The sequence below is a fragment of the Cibotium barometz genome, chromosome 26 (assembly GCF_041138505.1).
Source record: "Cibotium barometz isolate CiBa-2024 chromosome 26, ASM4113850v1, whole genome shotgun sequence".
Lineage (NCBI taxonomy): Eukaryota > Viridiplantae > Streptophyta > Polypodiopsida > Cyatheales > Cibotiaceae > Cibotium > Cibotium barometz.
The window spans coordinates 7,129,777-7,145,743 of NC_141071.1; the positions used below are offsets into that span (position 1 = coordinate 7,129,777).

The following is a 15,967-nucleotide window of genomic DNA, read 5'->3' on the forward strand; positions in this document are numbered from 1 at the left end:
CTAAGAATTTTTTTCCACCACCACATATCTACATGATATAGGCTCTGATTTCTCTTCCACCATAAGTATACCCATATTGCATAACCCATATTGCATAGTAACAATTTCTTTCATAACAACAAATGCCTACCTAGGTCAAAATTTACACCCATAGACTATATGATGTCTCCCTCCAAAATTGTCTTGCCAAAAACATATTTCAATTTTTTACTCTTTTAACATGCTTAGGTTTACTCAGAGCCTCCATAGTTTCCATCTTAAGACTACATATGTATGAATAGAAGTCTACCTTTGCACACTTATAAGCTGACCTCTTTAAACTTATAGCATTGTTTGTATATCATGCCCACTACCTCCTTACAAGTAATAGATAAAACAGTCATGTCATGCAAACCATCAAGGTAAGCATATACTCAAGGCTTTGCTATTTAGGTCTTGAAATAGACTCAAGGAAGTTCGTAGGATTTTTCATAAATTATCAAGCTTATACTGTTATGTATTCTAATATTTTTTGAGTGCTTGTCAAATAATGTGCACGCATATTTATGCATAGTGGTAGAATTTGTTCCTTGAAAGTCCATTAAAAGAAGTGTCTTTCATTCATGAAATATTTAAATTAAAAAAGATTAATATTTCATTAAGTTGTGTGGACTCCTATTTCATTTGGAAGTCAAGTTTATTTTTTATGTCACAAACAATACCAGTTTATAAATCTATGAAGGTCACACATGTTCTCAATCTTGAAACAAATGTCAAAATTCATGTAGTTTTTAATGTATACATGGAATTCTATATGTGCTTTCAATAAACTATGTTTTTAAGCCATTTTTGAGCTTTCACGCGTTTTGGGAGGGAATCTTTTAAGTAACCCTCGTCAGTTACCTATTTTCCGCGCAACAATGTTTTATTCATAAAAAGTTCTAGCATGAAAAAACATACCCTTTCCGGCCATGAAGATCTTGAAAGTCAATATTAGGTAATTTGGGATAAATCTCACATTTTGGGAATCAATTACTCCATATAGTTTTGGACATATCTTAAACATACTAACTCCAAATTTATCAGAGATCATAGATTTAGATTCTACTCTTCAAGATCTTTCCGATGATATGTCACATGAGGGGGTTTTGACAAAGTTTTGGACAAGTTCACCATGCTCCCATTTTTCAAATGGGAATGGGATTTTTTCCAAATTATCTAATATGGTGTTTTGAGTTTTCATGGGTGAAAAACCTCTAGATAATCATGCCATGAATTTCATAAGAATTTTAATATTTTAATCAATTGGGGTCTTTGAAAAGTCCACATGAATATGGTTAATCATCCAAATTTACCACAAGTGATTTTGATATAAAAGGATAGAAAAATTTTGCCGGCTATTGGGTGATACCAATAGCTTGGAATGGGATGGAAAAATAGAGCTAAGCCCTAGGCTAGTCCTCGGCAGCAGTGCCAAATATGTTCAAGTAAAGAGCTTACCTTAGCCTTACCAAAGCATGTGTCCTTGGGTCTTGCCTTTAAGCTCCAAATGCATCTTCTCGTTGTTTATGCACTAGCTCGTTTGCCACGTCCTCACTCCATTTTTCACATTTAAATGCTCCTTAGCAAAGGGGTGAACAGAAGGCTCTCAATGCCTAGATGGAGGCAAGAAGAGATGGTCATTCACGATAGTTCTCTCTCACAAAAGCGAGAGACCATGAATTTCTCGAGAAATTCACACCAAAATTACTTCATGTGTTTGGACTTTTGAGGTGACCAATCATTATAAATAGGCTGTAGGACTTTATTGGTAGTGATTTAGTATCCAAATGTTGAAAAAAAATTGGCATGAAAAACCACAGTTTTTCATGATCGTGACTATCTATCTCGGGTTATTCACTCTTGACTTTGTTTCAATTTTCACACTATGATCATCTTTTGGGTTAACCTATTTGTGAATGATGCCTAGTCTTGCTAAGTAAGGAACGATACTAGTCAAAAAGGTAACCTTGGGCTTGAGAGATGAGTGAAAAAGTTAGATGTGAAAGATCGGAGTTATTCACGTCATGAATAACTCAATCTTTGGGTAACCAAAGGTTCACAAACAAAAAATTGTGTCCAAAAGTTGATAATTAGTTTGCTGAAACACCCTTTCATACACTTAAGATCCAAAAAAATTATGGGAGATGAAGTCATTCCAGAACAAAGACACTTTCTACCAAAGTTGTGTTGGATCTAGCCCTTCGGCTAGCACACATCAAAGTGTGTTTGTCTGGAGAAGTTTGCATTCAAGTGAGACTAATAGTAGCGAAGAGTCCATGGAAGATGCTCATACCTCTCTAATGCTAATCTAGGAGGAAACCAAAGGTTGAGGCTACCCCTTATATGGGCTAGTAGAGCCCATCTCATAAAAAAGGGAAGAACCCAAAGAACAACTCTAAGGAGGACATTAACAAGGTGATAACCAATCTTAAGTTTCTCGCTTAGTTGCAAGGGCAAGTGATATTTTCCAGAGGGGGAGAAGCACTGAATGCTGAAGGCCCCTCCTTTCCCACACCTTCAAGTAGAGAGGATTATCACAAAGATCCATCTCGGAAGGGGTGTAGGCTCACCTGAGGTGTGGAACCTTAGGGTGGGCGTCATAAGTGATGGTGGGTGCCACACCTATGACACACTGCTATTTAGAGACCACATATATAGCCTCAATAAGGAAACCAAGTTGTCTAAATGGGTATGTCTCTATGAAAACAATATGATTAAAATCAAAGTGGCATATGGGGCCACACATCAGATGTTAAACTCATAAGAGCAGGCACTATGCTTAATCTTAGCCAAAATCTTAGCCAAAACGTGGAGAAAAGTATGAGCTCCCTATGGGGCCTAATGTACATCATAATGGTCCTTGCCCCACTCACCCAAGTTATAAAACCAAAAAACAACATTAAGAAAATGAAGTTGACCTTAGGGAGTTTACCAATTGGCATGCTCATATGTCAAGCAGCACCCTTCCTTTTTTTCACTTTGATAGAGAATGTACATCACATAATGGCTTACAGAAAAAACATTTCTAGCCACGTCCACCATACATTATGTGGCATGCAGGAGCAGGGGGAGAGGGGGTGCCATGCTTATAAGGCAATGCACTTTAAAGGCAATTAAAAGGTAAGACATGTTAGGATGTTCAGCCAAAAGGCCAAGAAAGGTATGAGCTCCTTGGGCCCTGGCCCTAGTGCATATCCCACTGCTCCTTGGGCCCTGTCCCTAGTGCATTTAAAATTAGTTTCTTGCTATGTATGTTATGAATAGAAGATGAATGCTAATGGAGATGGGAGAAAGTTTCCCGACCATCACGGTCACTAGGTAGTGCAATGTGTTAAGATTTGATCGACATCCCTCGTTTTTTATTGCTCCGATAGCTAATGTGTCCTCACCCCACAACTTATGAAAAAATCGTTTTTGGTTGCTAACATGTTCGTCCCGGCATTCATTACGTGGTGTGTTACATACGGCCATGACAGATTGGGGAATGGATGCCAAGAGCTCCCTTTCCAAAAAAAAAAGGGCTCTACACGAAAGGATGATTGGGAAGCCGTGAGGAGTCGTTTTTGGAAAGGGAGTGAGTGGTGGCCATTTCCACCCATCATGGACAAAGAGACAATCACATGCTCATCACATGAGCCCTTGAAAAGCATGGCCTTAGATATGCTATCCAATTTGGACATGTCAACCCTTAGAAACTGTAAGTTCTTTGTAAGTTTGGACACGTGAGCAGTGAGAAAAGTAAGATGCGTGTATAGTGGTCAAAGCAGGCCGGCGTAATCGGGCCGACGAGGCCGCCCATATGGCCAACATCAGTCATACTCTTTGAAAGAAAGGAAAAAGGGATGGAGTGGAAGTTCCTCCTACTACCTCAAAAGTAAAATGGACAAAGACTATGAATTGAGGTCCGTATGTGTACAAGAGAGGATTGCTTCCTTTAAAATTTAGAATGCGCAAGCATATTATCAGAGTTGAGGGCGGGAGGACGTCCGGCAAACGGCAGGCGGACAAAGACGGGATGCACGGGCGGAGGTAGTTGGGCGGTGAAAGAGCCTGTGATGCTGAGTAAATGCAAACCCCTCTTTTCCCTTCTGGAGAGGAAGCGTATGGTTCACATCACCTTTCCGCGCCCCATACACGACCACTCAACAAAAGTCACGGCCTTGTCTCAGAGATTAGTCACGCTTATCCTTTCACCTTCCACTTTCCCATGGCCAATGACCCCTTTTTACACCGCCAAAATCAAAAGGTTCACATGCACCCCCACCTCCACCCCTCTTATTTCCTCCTCTTAAGCCTCAACCTATATTAAAAAACCCAACTCAACATCACTTCCATATGAAAAATCTAATCTGATAGCATATATGAAAGGAACCAGCATTAAATCACTACGATGCTACCGCATGCGCATGCATCCAAGGTGTACATGCACGCCTGCTCACGCCGCCCCCAGATGTGCATGTGCGTAACTGCACATGCATTTGGGTGCATGCACCTCAAGTCCCAACAGAACCTTTCCTCATTTCTTGAATCGCCCACATAGAGAGCTTAACTTTTCAATGATTTTACTTTGAAATTGTATCGAACATTTGACTGTTGTGTTTTATGTACTTTATTTAGGAATCACTTGTGAAGGTGTGTTTACCCTGCCCATGGCAAATCGTATGCACCTAACCATGCCCACCAATGCTTGTAGATGATATCGAATCCCGAGGGCCACAGTCTTAAGAAAACCTACATATCACATGTGGTAAAGAGTACTAAAGAATAGGTATATATACACAGACTTGGAAATATACATATCATTTCTTAAAAGGATGTTACTCTAAAACAATACATGGAGAAATGTACTTTTTCTCATTGAAGTTTCTCTCTTTATCACTTGCGTTGAATATTCTCTCTTTATCACTTGCGTCAAATATTTTGCACCATAGTAAGTGGAATAATTTATTCAATGAACTATAAATTTTAGATCTAAGTAACATTGCTAAAAAGTCAAGAGAGAGGTAAAATCTTGCGAATTTTATGTGCTAGTACTTTTTTAACATTAAGGCCATTTATATTTAATTCTCGCGGAGGAGAGCCCTAAAATTATAATCTAAAATTTATTATGAACTAATTTTGCATCATAATTTTAAAGGCCAAATTGATACTAAAATGGATACAATAGTCATGAATACAAGATAGTTCTAATACTATATCAATGTCTTTTGAACAATCCTTGCTCGAGACAAACATTTTTTATGGACTATTAGCAAGGATGCTCAAAGTACAATGCAATTCAGTCCAATCGACTAATCACATGAAAGATTGAGTCCTGCAATTCTTCTTCACACAATAGTACTTGGTTCAGTTAATAACACTCCTACAAACTCTAGAATTACTTAAAATTTTTTCAGGTGTGTAAGTGTCGATATGTTTAAAAACTTTGCTTCACATTAGGCCCCTAAAATTATACTTTTGTATAAATTATAAAATTAATATTTTATAACTTTGCATCGTGTAAAAAAGTAGTTAAAATTGCATCTAAATTTTGGCATAATTTTCAAAATCAAAATTATTTTCTTGATACTATTATTTGCGAAAAAAATCCCAAAGACAAATACCTTATATGGTTTGGAAGGATGCTTAGAGTGGAATCCAAATTTGGTCGAAATGCTTGTCACAAAGAAAATGATGCCCTTCATCATCATGTTCAAGCCATGCTAGCACTTCACTTAACCAATCTATTACCCTATTTGTGTGTGTGCATGTGTGTGTGTGTGTGTGTGTGTGTGTGTGTGTGTGTGTGTGTGTGTGTGTGTGTGTGTGTGTGTGTGTGTGTGTGTGTGTGTGTGTGTGTGTGTGTGTGTGTGTGTGTGTTTAGATATATATACCATAGAGACTTTACAATTAAAAAACACCAATCAACATTTACTATAAAATTAAAAAGCCGTGATGTCACCATAGAGACTTTACAATTAAAAAACACCAATCAATATAACCACATTTGAACGGTAACTTAGAATTCCATTATCCCTACATTATTTAGATTGTAAGCACACTACCTTTTCATGGAACCATTAAAAAGTATTTTTTCCATGCAAAAAATATGGGCATTTTCTCCTTATGGGCAAGAACTTCCCTTTACAATTAAGTTCTGGACCTTGGTGCACTTCCATACAACAATGGAATTTTTATTTTTTTCACCCTTATGCTATAATCACATTTTATTATGTCATTGATTGTAAGTTTAGATTATGAAGTTGATAATGAGTGCGTGCCATCAAATGCTATATGAAACTGCAAGCCTGATACTTGATTGGTGCAAATGTTTCTTGATTTTAAAAGTTTGCGGAGTGTTCTATATCCTTATCCATTTTCAAATAACTACTAATAAAAGGAAGTTATGAGCCTCTCATTGTTGCCCTAGAGTTTCCATACAAGTACCTTTGTGTCAAGTCTCGCTTAATTTAGGCTTTACAAAGTCATTGTGAAGATTTTTTAGATTTTCTTGTGTGTTCCAAAGGGTGAATCGTTTTTCATTTGACTAGTCATTTTGTATTAGGCTAGGCTCATTGTTGAGCAAATGAGCTAGAAGAGCTAGGTGAAGGGGTGCCATGTACGATATTACCAAAAGGTAAGATGTATCAATCAAAGACTTTACAGAGAAGGTGCCTGCCCTAACAGAATGGAACCACAATTTTCCACACCTATGGATGCAAATGAAAAAAGTTATCGCAACGTTGTACAACATGATAGGTCAACTATGATGCATGCATAGGTTTCTTTACGCATCGTCACCTTAAAACAACAAAGGGAGGATCTCGAGGTTTTCACTGAACAAAAATGTATAATATCATATGTGTGCATAGGAGAGAAGGTTCATTTACAGTGTTTAAACACATTCACAAATGGTGCCCTGTTTATTAGCTACTAGTGCATTCAACTTATAATAGGCATGTGAAAATATTCATATTAAAAAATGTACACATATAGGAAATTATATGTATATTCCTAAAGATCATGTAACAGTAGCCATTGGGACCTCTCTAATTATGTTGCATCTTTTCAAATTTGAAATTCAAAATTTTTTGAATTATTTTGGATAAGTTGTATTACTAGGGATAAAAGTTTATCAAATATTTTGATGACATGTCACATTTCTAAAACAGTTCATTTTCTTCTTACTACCTTAAATAAATACATCTTTGCCTACAAAATCTATTTCATAAAAAATATTTCACGAAAATTTAATGCTAACTTGAAATTTTTCTTATGTATATTTTTGACATTGCCAAATTTCATAATTGAAAAATGTGTAGACGGGAATTAAAGAAAATTTTGAATTTTGAATTATAAAGTTTTTAAATCTGTTTATATTTGAGTGAATAAATGTAACCAAGAACTAAGCCCCCTTTACACACCATCATGTAAAGACACATGTTGGTATACATGGATGCTAGCATATGGAAATCCACAAGCAAGCCAGGGCCAACCACTAGAGGTTGGTAACAAGGTCTTCAATTGAGGGGGACCAATTAAAATTCAACTTGCTAGGGATTTGGCGCACACTTGCGCAATGTTTAAAGCAATTTTCTTGCTCCCAAGTGATAGTAGATGCTTAAGGGTAAGATAAGTTGTGTTTTGTAAATTAAGGGGGGTGGTTGGTAAAGCGCCATGGTGCAATTTCAAGGGGTTGCAAAAAAGGCACTTTGGTCCATGTTTCCAACCAATTTGTTGGTTTTGAAGGGAAATGTATTTCCAATATCTTTATATTTTTTATTATTTGGAGGGTTGCCTAGACAACATCAACCCCCATCCAATGTTAGAAAAGAACCCGAGCAGAGTGTAATTGCACACCTGCAAAATTCAGAAAATGCCTTTTGATTTTGAGTTTGAAGGTCATAAAATTGGAGAGTTTAGTGATTAAACTTGTAAGGCTTACAAAAGCTACCTGCAATTCTCTGAGATGGAAGTAAAGGAAAAACTTTATTTTCGAGCAGTACCCCCAACTACATGTGGTAGACCTCTCTGCCCACACATGAAAATTTAGAAGTAGCATGTGTGGTGTTGTGAACTCATCCCCAGATGCCAAGGGAGGGAAAATTTCCAAAAGAAAATTTAACGTGCCCTAGTAGGAAGAGTGATAACTTTTATAACCGCCTAAGTAGTAAAGCCCATGTGAAGATGTACATGAATGAGCACCACTTGCTTCTACATGTAAAGGGCGAGTATTAGTCAAATAATGGGGAGGGGGAGAGTATGCGTGTGCCCGCGGCCACTTTCAAACGTGGGGGGCCATGGTAAGGAGAGGGAAACCGAGTATATATACATGTGTGTGTGTGTGTGGGCGCAATTGTCCTCCGACTGCGAGGCTTGAACCTACAAGAAGGCAAGCAGACATGCAGAACCCAGCTATCTTGGAGGTACTTGGAGTTGACTCTCAATGATCTCTTTCGGTTGAGAGATGCTAGGTAAGGTGATGGCGAATGGCAAAACCAAAGGGTCAAACGTGGGTACTGCTGGCTAGAATGTACCTGGGTCTCCATGGCAGCCTTTGTATTATGCAGCTTTGTTGTTTGATTTCTCTCGGTAAGAAGCTAGTGAATAATCTCTCTCTCTCTCTCTCTCTCTCTCTCTCTCTCTCTCTCTCACACACACACACACACACACACACACGATTAGCTTCTCTCTCTCTCTCTCTCTCTCTCTCTCTCTCTCACAGACACACACACACGCACGCACACACACACCCTCACACTCACACTCAGCTTTGTTGCCTAATGATCTCTCCCTCGCACACAACCACCCAAAAGAAAACAGTAGCCGTGTAACCTCTGGAATCTTACGTTGCATCGTCGCGGACTTTTGTATGCGCACTTAGACTGTAATAGTCTTTTCGAGTGTCTCTGGCGAGCTCGTCTTGTTCAGCGTGGACCTTTGCAGCATGAGTCTTCTCTGCACGTTCACTTACAAGTGTACATCGCCAATTCGCCTTTGCAAAATTTTTGTTTGTTTATAGGCGTGTGATGTTGTCGTCTATTTGGTATCCATCCATCCCTCCCTCTCTGTCTCTCTCTCTGTGTCTGCCTCCCACCTCTCTCTCTCTCTCTCTCTCTCTCTCTCTCTCACGCACACTTACACACAGTGTGCATAGTTTTAAATCCAAGTTGCTCTGAGTTTATGTCTGAAAGCCATCTCTTATTGATATCCATGGTATTTTTCATTCATTACTAAGGCTCTTTTACTTACAGTACCCCGCCATGTTTACTCGCAGCTTCATACCTAGATTCTACTACAAAGATAATGATTTGAGCGCTCTGTCTCGTCTCCTGTCCACCATTCCAATGGAGCAAGAAGATCAAGGATCTTATGTAAGTGCTTTTTACGCGTTTAATGATTCGTTTAAGGCAGCTTCTAAGTCTCGTAGTAACTACACAGTAAGTACTGTTAATGCTCGTATTAATGCTAGATTGCAGTAATAATAATCTAGCTTTAGTGGTGCTTGTGTGAATGATAATGGTTATTTCTAGTTTGCATAATTATTCAATCCTATAATCTGAAAGAGCTCTTGTGAATGACCAGGCAAACTCCGCCTTGCTATCAATGGAGTGCCAACTTGTGGATCAGCTGAATGTGGTGAAGCCTCCCTTATCATTGCAAGAGAGTGCAATCATTAATGACCAGCTTGCCTCTGCTGGTGTTAATAATAATAATAGCGAGCACCCGGACAATAATGCTATGATGCAAGGGAGCGTGATTTTTGACATGCTAAGTGCAATGCAATTTTCACACCCAGGAGCCGCACCCACCATTGATCACACCAATAACATGAATATTTCTCCTCCTGAAAAATTCAATTATATGCCTGCTAGTGATGGATCATCGTCGTGGCACCTTAATCTGTATCATAATGCAAGGGTAACTGATACTCAAGACATTGATAGCAATTTATCTTCTAAGGAGCAAGCTGGATTCGATCCAGTGTGCTTTCTCAAGCTTCCTGTGTTGGCTGATCAGATCAAATTAGGGCTTGATCAAAGGTTTCTGCCTTACATTAACAGCAGAGAGGATCAATATAACTTGTGTCTGAAAGATCCAATGCCATTAAATGAATCAAGAGCAAATGGACAATATGGAATGAGCAATAATTGGTTCAGCTCATTGCAATTGGAGACTATTACCTCCCCCCGCAATTGCTCGGATGTGATTGATGAAGTGCAGTATCATGTGATCGATGGGGGAGAAGCTGCAGCAAGGATTAAGCTTAATAATGGAGGGATTAGCTTTCCTATTGGTGGGGATGGAGTTGATTACTCGCTTCAAGTGTTCTCGAATGGGGAACCGTACGATGATAATCATGATGTTGATATGGGCGGCCGGGTGGTACACATGATTAATCCAAAGGGCTCTAAGAGGAAGCGCTCAGTGAGGGGCAGTTGCAAGAACAGTGAGGAGAGAGAGAGCCAGCGGATGACCCACATCGCCGTTGAGCGTAATCGCAGGCGGCAAATGAACGAGCATCTCCGAGTCTTACGAGCTCTCATGCCACCTTCTTACGTCCAAAGGGTACTATTAATACTTCTCATTTACCATCTCATTATTGTCATCATGTTGATAATTATTAAGGCATTCTCTTGCATGATTCTCATTCGTCAATTCACTTTGGTTTCAATATTCTGCCATCTCATTAGTATTTTCATGTCATGAGGTTAATTATTAAGGCATAAATTTTGCTTGCAAAAGTTTCATATTACAGTGTGCCCATCAATTCACTTTTCTTTTCTTCTTCAAACATTAGTTATTGTGTTAAGATGATAGGGATCAAACCCTAGATGTGCAGCCCAAGGTGTTGCCACTTAGGCCAAAGCCAACTGGCAATGGATGGTAAATATTATTCAATCGTATCCTAAATGTATATGTACCCTTGGGTAATGATGTGCATTTCATGGAGGATATAGCTATTATTGATGCCATCTTGGCTAGTGATATAATAAACATTCATGGATGGCAATATATCTATGTTTGATGTGCTATTCATCTCAATTCCTAAATCATTAATTCCTTTATCGTATAGATTTTCTATTTTGGTTTTATACTATCTAGCGTAAACAACCTTATTTTAATATGTTGTATATATATATAGAAAATGATGCTCCTTCTATTTTAACTATATGTATGGTTGCAGGGTGATCAAGCTTCTATAATAGGAGGTGCCATTGAGTTTGTGAGGGAGTTAGAACAACTACTTCAGTGTCTAGAGTCACAAAAGAGGAGGAGGTTGGTGGCAAATCCAGTTGTGATAATGCAAGCGCCACCACCAATGGCAACACTACCACCACAACAACAACAGCAAAGCATGATAAGCTATGCCAATTCTCCACCTAATAATGGTGTGGCATGCATGTTGGAGAGCTTGATGATGGAGAGTAGGGAGGAGGTTGCACAGGCAAAGTCTACCATGGCAGACATTGAGGTAAAGTTGGTGGATAAATGTGATGCCCTCATAAAGATCCTCTCACAACGACGGCCCCGCCAGCTCCTCAACACCATCTCTGCCCTTGAAGACCTCCACTTCATCATCCTCCACACCAATGTGACCACCATCGATAACACCGTCCTCTACTCCTTCACTGTCAAGGTATATATAAACATGCTTCATTTGATAGGTTAGTTTGTTGGTGTCACATTTTATAAGCCATAATTGGTTAACTTGAATATTACATATTGCTACCTTTTATATCATGCAGGTAAATAATGAATGTGATTCCACTGCAGAGCAAATTGCAACATCCGTGCATGAGATTTTTATCCAAATCATTCAAAGTTCTTCCAAAGATTTGCAGGCTCACATTAACGGAGTTGATTGACAGCATTAAACCGTGGGCATCCCAAGCTCATTCAAAGTCATGTCGGCTCACATTAGTGGAGTTGATTGACACTATTGAGCCGACATTCCAAGCTCATTCAAAGTCCTGTCAATTCACATTAGTGGAGTTGATTGAAAATACTTGAATTGGCATTCCAAGCTACATGGATGTGTAACCCTTGACATTTCAAGCTACGTGGATGTGTAATCCTTGTAAATAAACAAACACAATATTTGTCTGGTGCTTTATTATTTGTGAAAATTGTTGAAATCCTAAGGTGCCATATAGTTCAAAGTTTGATAATTGATGGCTACAAAATATCTTTTTCAAAAAATAATCTTGCCAAGAAATCATATGAATAAGTGATAGTAAAAAAGCATGAGCTCAATTGTGTATATTAATCACATGTATAAGAGAGTTGTAGTCAACATGAATAAAGTTCACAATAGTGTTTGTAATTATTATAGACTTAGGTGAAAATGGAGGGTATGTAAGTGAGCCCTTAATATGTATGTTGTTTCAAATTTAATCTTTGAAGTTTGATGTTTGTTAAACATGGTGAAATTTATTGTCTTTTGCATATAATTATGGTTTATTACACAAAGATTTCAACTATTTTCTTACATGCTGGCATCATTTTTAGTATATTATTTTTTGGTTGCTCTTTATATTAGTCACATAGAATATCTCTCTCTCCCTCTCACTTACTCTCTCAAACACACACACACACACACACACATAAGGATAAGATGAGTTTATATGCTGCTAGGTCTATTCTTTGTATGCACATATTTCATTTGTTCAAAGGTAACATTATTTGGCCCATATAGATCTATTCTTTGCATGCACATATTCCATTTGTTTAAAGGCCACATTATTTGGCCACAATAGATAGTAACTCTCTCTCTCTCTCTCTCTCTCTCTCTCTCTCTCTCTCTCTCTCTCTCTCTCTCTCTCTCTCTCTCTCTCACACACACACACACACATATGTGCATGAACACGAGCCAATGACTCGAACGCGCTTGATCAGGTTATTGAGCAATCGATCATATTACAACGTTATCTCCACCATAATATGGACTCCAAGCCTTTATGGCAGGGCACGGGGAGTTTCCAACTTCAATACGGCGGCATGTATACGCATGCGCACGCACACACAACCCCCTAGTGAAATTTGAATCTTTTTTCCTAAAATGAAAGTTTTGATTATCAATAAGTAGAGAGTTAACTTACCTTTGTTTCTCTTAAGTTTTTTTTTATGTCTCAATTCTTTTAAAAAAAAGGAGATCTTTCCATGAAATAAGAATACCTTTTTTTATAAAGTAAACTTTGCTTATATTCTTTCTCATGTATCTTAAACTGGGAATCTTGTGCTAAACAAAGGTTTAAATCCATTTGTGGGTTACATTTTTCTTTTGTTTTTCTTGTGCTTTCCATTTTGTGTCCTAGAAGGAAACAAACACAATAGAGGCACTTTGGGCATATAAACTCAAGAGATAAAGATTCAAATATAGACGTTAGCGGTGTAATTCAAAGGAATTAAAGGTCTAACACTGTCCCACAAATTCAAGGACCCAAATGTTTCTCACTCTAATACCTTTTGTGTTAGTTCATAACCTTCAGTATTAGAGGTGATCATAAATGAAATGTAAATGTAGTGCAACTTCCTAGCATAGAGATGACTTTACCATTGCCTATGTTGTCATTAAAGGATAAAATACAAGTTAAAATCATAATTCAATGATAGTTTATGCATCATGCCTCCATTTTAGCTACATAAACATATTGTATAACATGTCTAGGAGAGTTGTGGTTCTCCCACTATAAACAGTTATACCTTACCAAACATTACTCTCTTAATTATTTCAAATGCATAACATGTCTAGGAGAGTTGTGGTTCTCCCACTATATTGTATAACATGTCTAGGAGAGTTGTGGTTCTCCCACTATAAACAGTTATACCTTACCAAACATTACTCTCTTAATTATTTCAAATGCATAGATAAATATTTTTATATGATTAAAGCACATGCAACATGGTTGTAATCTATATGGATTACCCCATTTTCATGTGAAACCATAAGAAAAAATCATAAAAAAGGCAATATATGCTAAGGTTTTACTTTTGAGATGAAATACTTGGCTCTTGCATTATTTTTGGGTATTCAAGCCTATAAAAATTTAGGTAAAAGCTTTATTTCTTAGTGGATATATGCTAACAAGATTCTAAATACTTTTGGAATCGATAACACTAGGATCTTTAATTAAAGTAGACATAAAGTTGCCAATAAAATATATTTTTTGTATAGTTCATGAGATTTATCAACTCAATAAACTCAGTGAATGAATCCCCATACACTTGAATTTTGCACACAAGAAGATACATTTCTTGATTCAAGCCTATGAATTCATGGATTTAATTTTATTAGATGACAAAGTTGCTTCTACATAAATGAATAAGTTTTTTGTAAATTTCTAAGGTTAGAATAATTAACATGTCTTATAATATTGTGAAAGGTTAGTTGAAACCCAAGCTTCATGTATGTAACCTCTCTCTCTCTCTCTCTCTCTCTCTCTCTCTCTCTCTCTCTCTCTCTCTCAGTGAAGGGGGAGAGGATGAGATTTAGCTCCTTACAAGTAAACACACACACACATAAGAGTAGACAAGCACACAAGAGTGATGGATGGATGAATTTTCTTCTATTCTCTTCTCTTTCTACAACCATAACATAAAGAGATAACCGTCACACACACACACACACACACACACACACACACACACACAAGAGTAGACAAGGACACAAAAGAGATGGATGGTTGAATTTTCTTCTATTCTATGCTAACATATACCAAATCCACATCACATGTTAGAACCTTCTCCCATCACAAAATGATAATGCATCTCAATGTGCTTCATCCTAGCATGATAGAGTGGGTTACTAGTCAGCTATATGCTACTCATGTTATCACAATAAATAATAATTACCTTATCCACTTGCTCATGACCCATATCACCAAGTATCTTCTGAAACCAAGCTACCTCACAAGTTGTCATAACAACACCCCTATACTCTACCTCTATACTCAACAAGGCAACATTGTCAATAGTTTCTTACTAATCCAACTCACAACCACACTCCCATAAGAAATCATGAAGCTAACGGTAGATCTCCTGTCTCAGACTCTACCAGCCCAATCATCATCTCTATATACCCATGTAGCTATATCTGTCTCCTTGCCTCATAGAAATTTCCATGCCCAACAATTGACTTTACATATCTGAGAATCCATCTACCCCATCCAAGTGTGGCTTCTCAGGGATCTGCATACACTAACTTCATAAGTCCAATAACTCAAATCTAACCTAGTCACGTAGATCAAGCTACCCACCACTATGTGCTTGTACATAGTGGGGTCCTCCAAAATTCACGTAGATCAAGCTACCCACTATGTGCTTGTACATAGTGGGGTCCTCCAAAAGTCACTTGTATCTATAGAAATCTTATTAGTATGCTCTAATGGCACTGAACTAGGCTTACAACCTATCATATAATACTTAGACAACATGTCTAAGCTATAAAACCTATAAAAGGATGTGGGCATGGAGTGGGCTTCTCCAAGCAAACTTTTGAGCATGATTTTTTCCTCAACCTTTCCCCTTGTTCTCTCTCTACAATTTCAACCCCTCCCCAACCCTCCGTCGAGCCCCACCCAACCCGGCCCTCTCTCTCTCTCTCTCACACACACACACACACACACACACACACACACACACAACCTCTCTCCCTCTCCCTCTCTTCCTCCTCACCATCATACCCTCTCTCCCTCTCCATATCTTCCTCCTAGACATCGTACATCCTCCATCTCTCTTTTCTCTCTCTATCTCTTCCTTCTTCCACTCTCTCTCTCCCCCCTTTTGTCTATCCCTTTCTCTCTCTCCCTACAGCACCGTTCATCCTCGTTCTATCTCCCTCTCACACTCGCTACCATTATCTATCGTTCTTTCTCAATCTCTCCTTCAAACTCCCTCTCTCCATGTCTCTCTCACACATTTTTGCTCACCGTGCTCAGCATTTCTTTCCACACCTCCATTCTTC

At 38.2% G+C, this 15,967-nt stretch overlaps 1 protein-coding gene and 1 pseudogene across 4 annotated transcripts; one reads left to right on the forward strand and one right to left on the reverse strand.

Moving 5' to 3' along the window:
* Window positions 1–2,705: 2,705 nt before the first annotated feature.
* On the reverse strand, window positions 2,706–2,834 carry LOC147623612 (U2 spliceosomal RNA; annotated as a pseudogene).
* A 5,336-nt stretch (window positions 2,835–8,170) lies between these two features.
* LOC147623613 (uncharacterized) lies at window positions 8,171–12,137 on the forward strand. Of its 4 annotated transcripts, none has more exons than XM_086820184.1 (5): window positions 8,171–8,592; window positions 9,255–9,374; window positions 9,586–10,569; window positions 11,189–11,641; window positions 11,779–12,137. In XM_086820184.1, the coding sequence occupies exons 2-5, from the start codon at window positions 9,264–9,266 to the stop codon at window positions 12,013–12,015; spliced, it is 1,785 nt and encodes a 594-aa protein (XP_086676310.1). In that variant the 5' UTR covers window positions 8,171–8,592; window positions 9,255–9,263; the 3' UTR covers window positions 12,016–12,137. The 4 variants fall into 4 exon arrangements, with proteins under 4 accessions (XP_086676310.1, XP_086676311.1, XP_086676312.1 ...); XM_086820185.1 differs by having other exon boundaries at window positions 8,172–8,592; window positions 9,278–9,374; XM_086820186.1 differs by having other exon boundaries at window positions 8,182–8,592; window positions 11,751–12,137.
* Window positions 12,138–15,967: the final 3,830 nt, after the last annotated feature.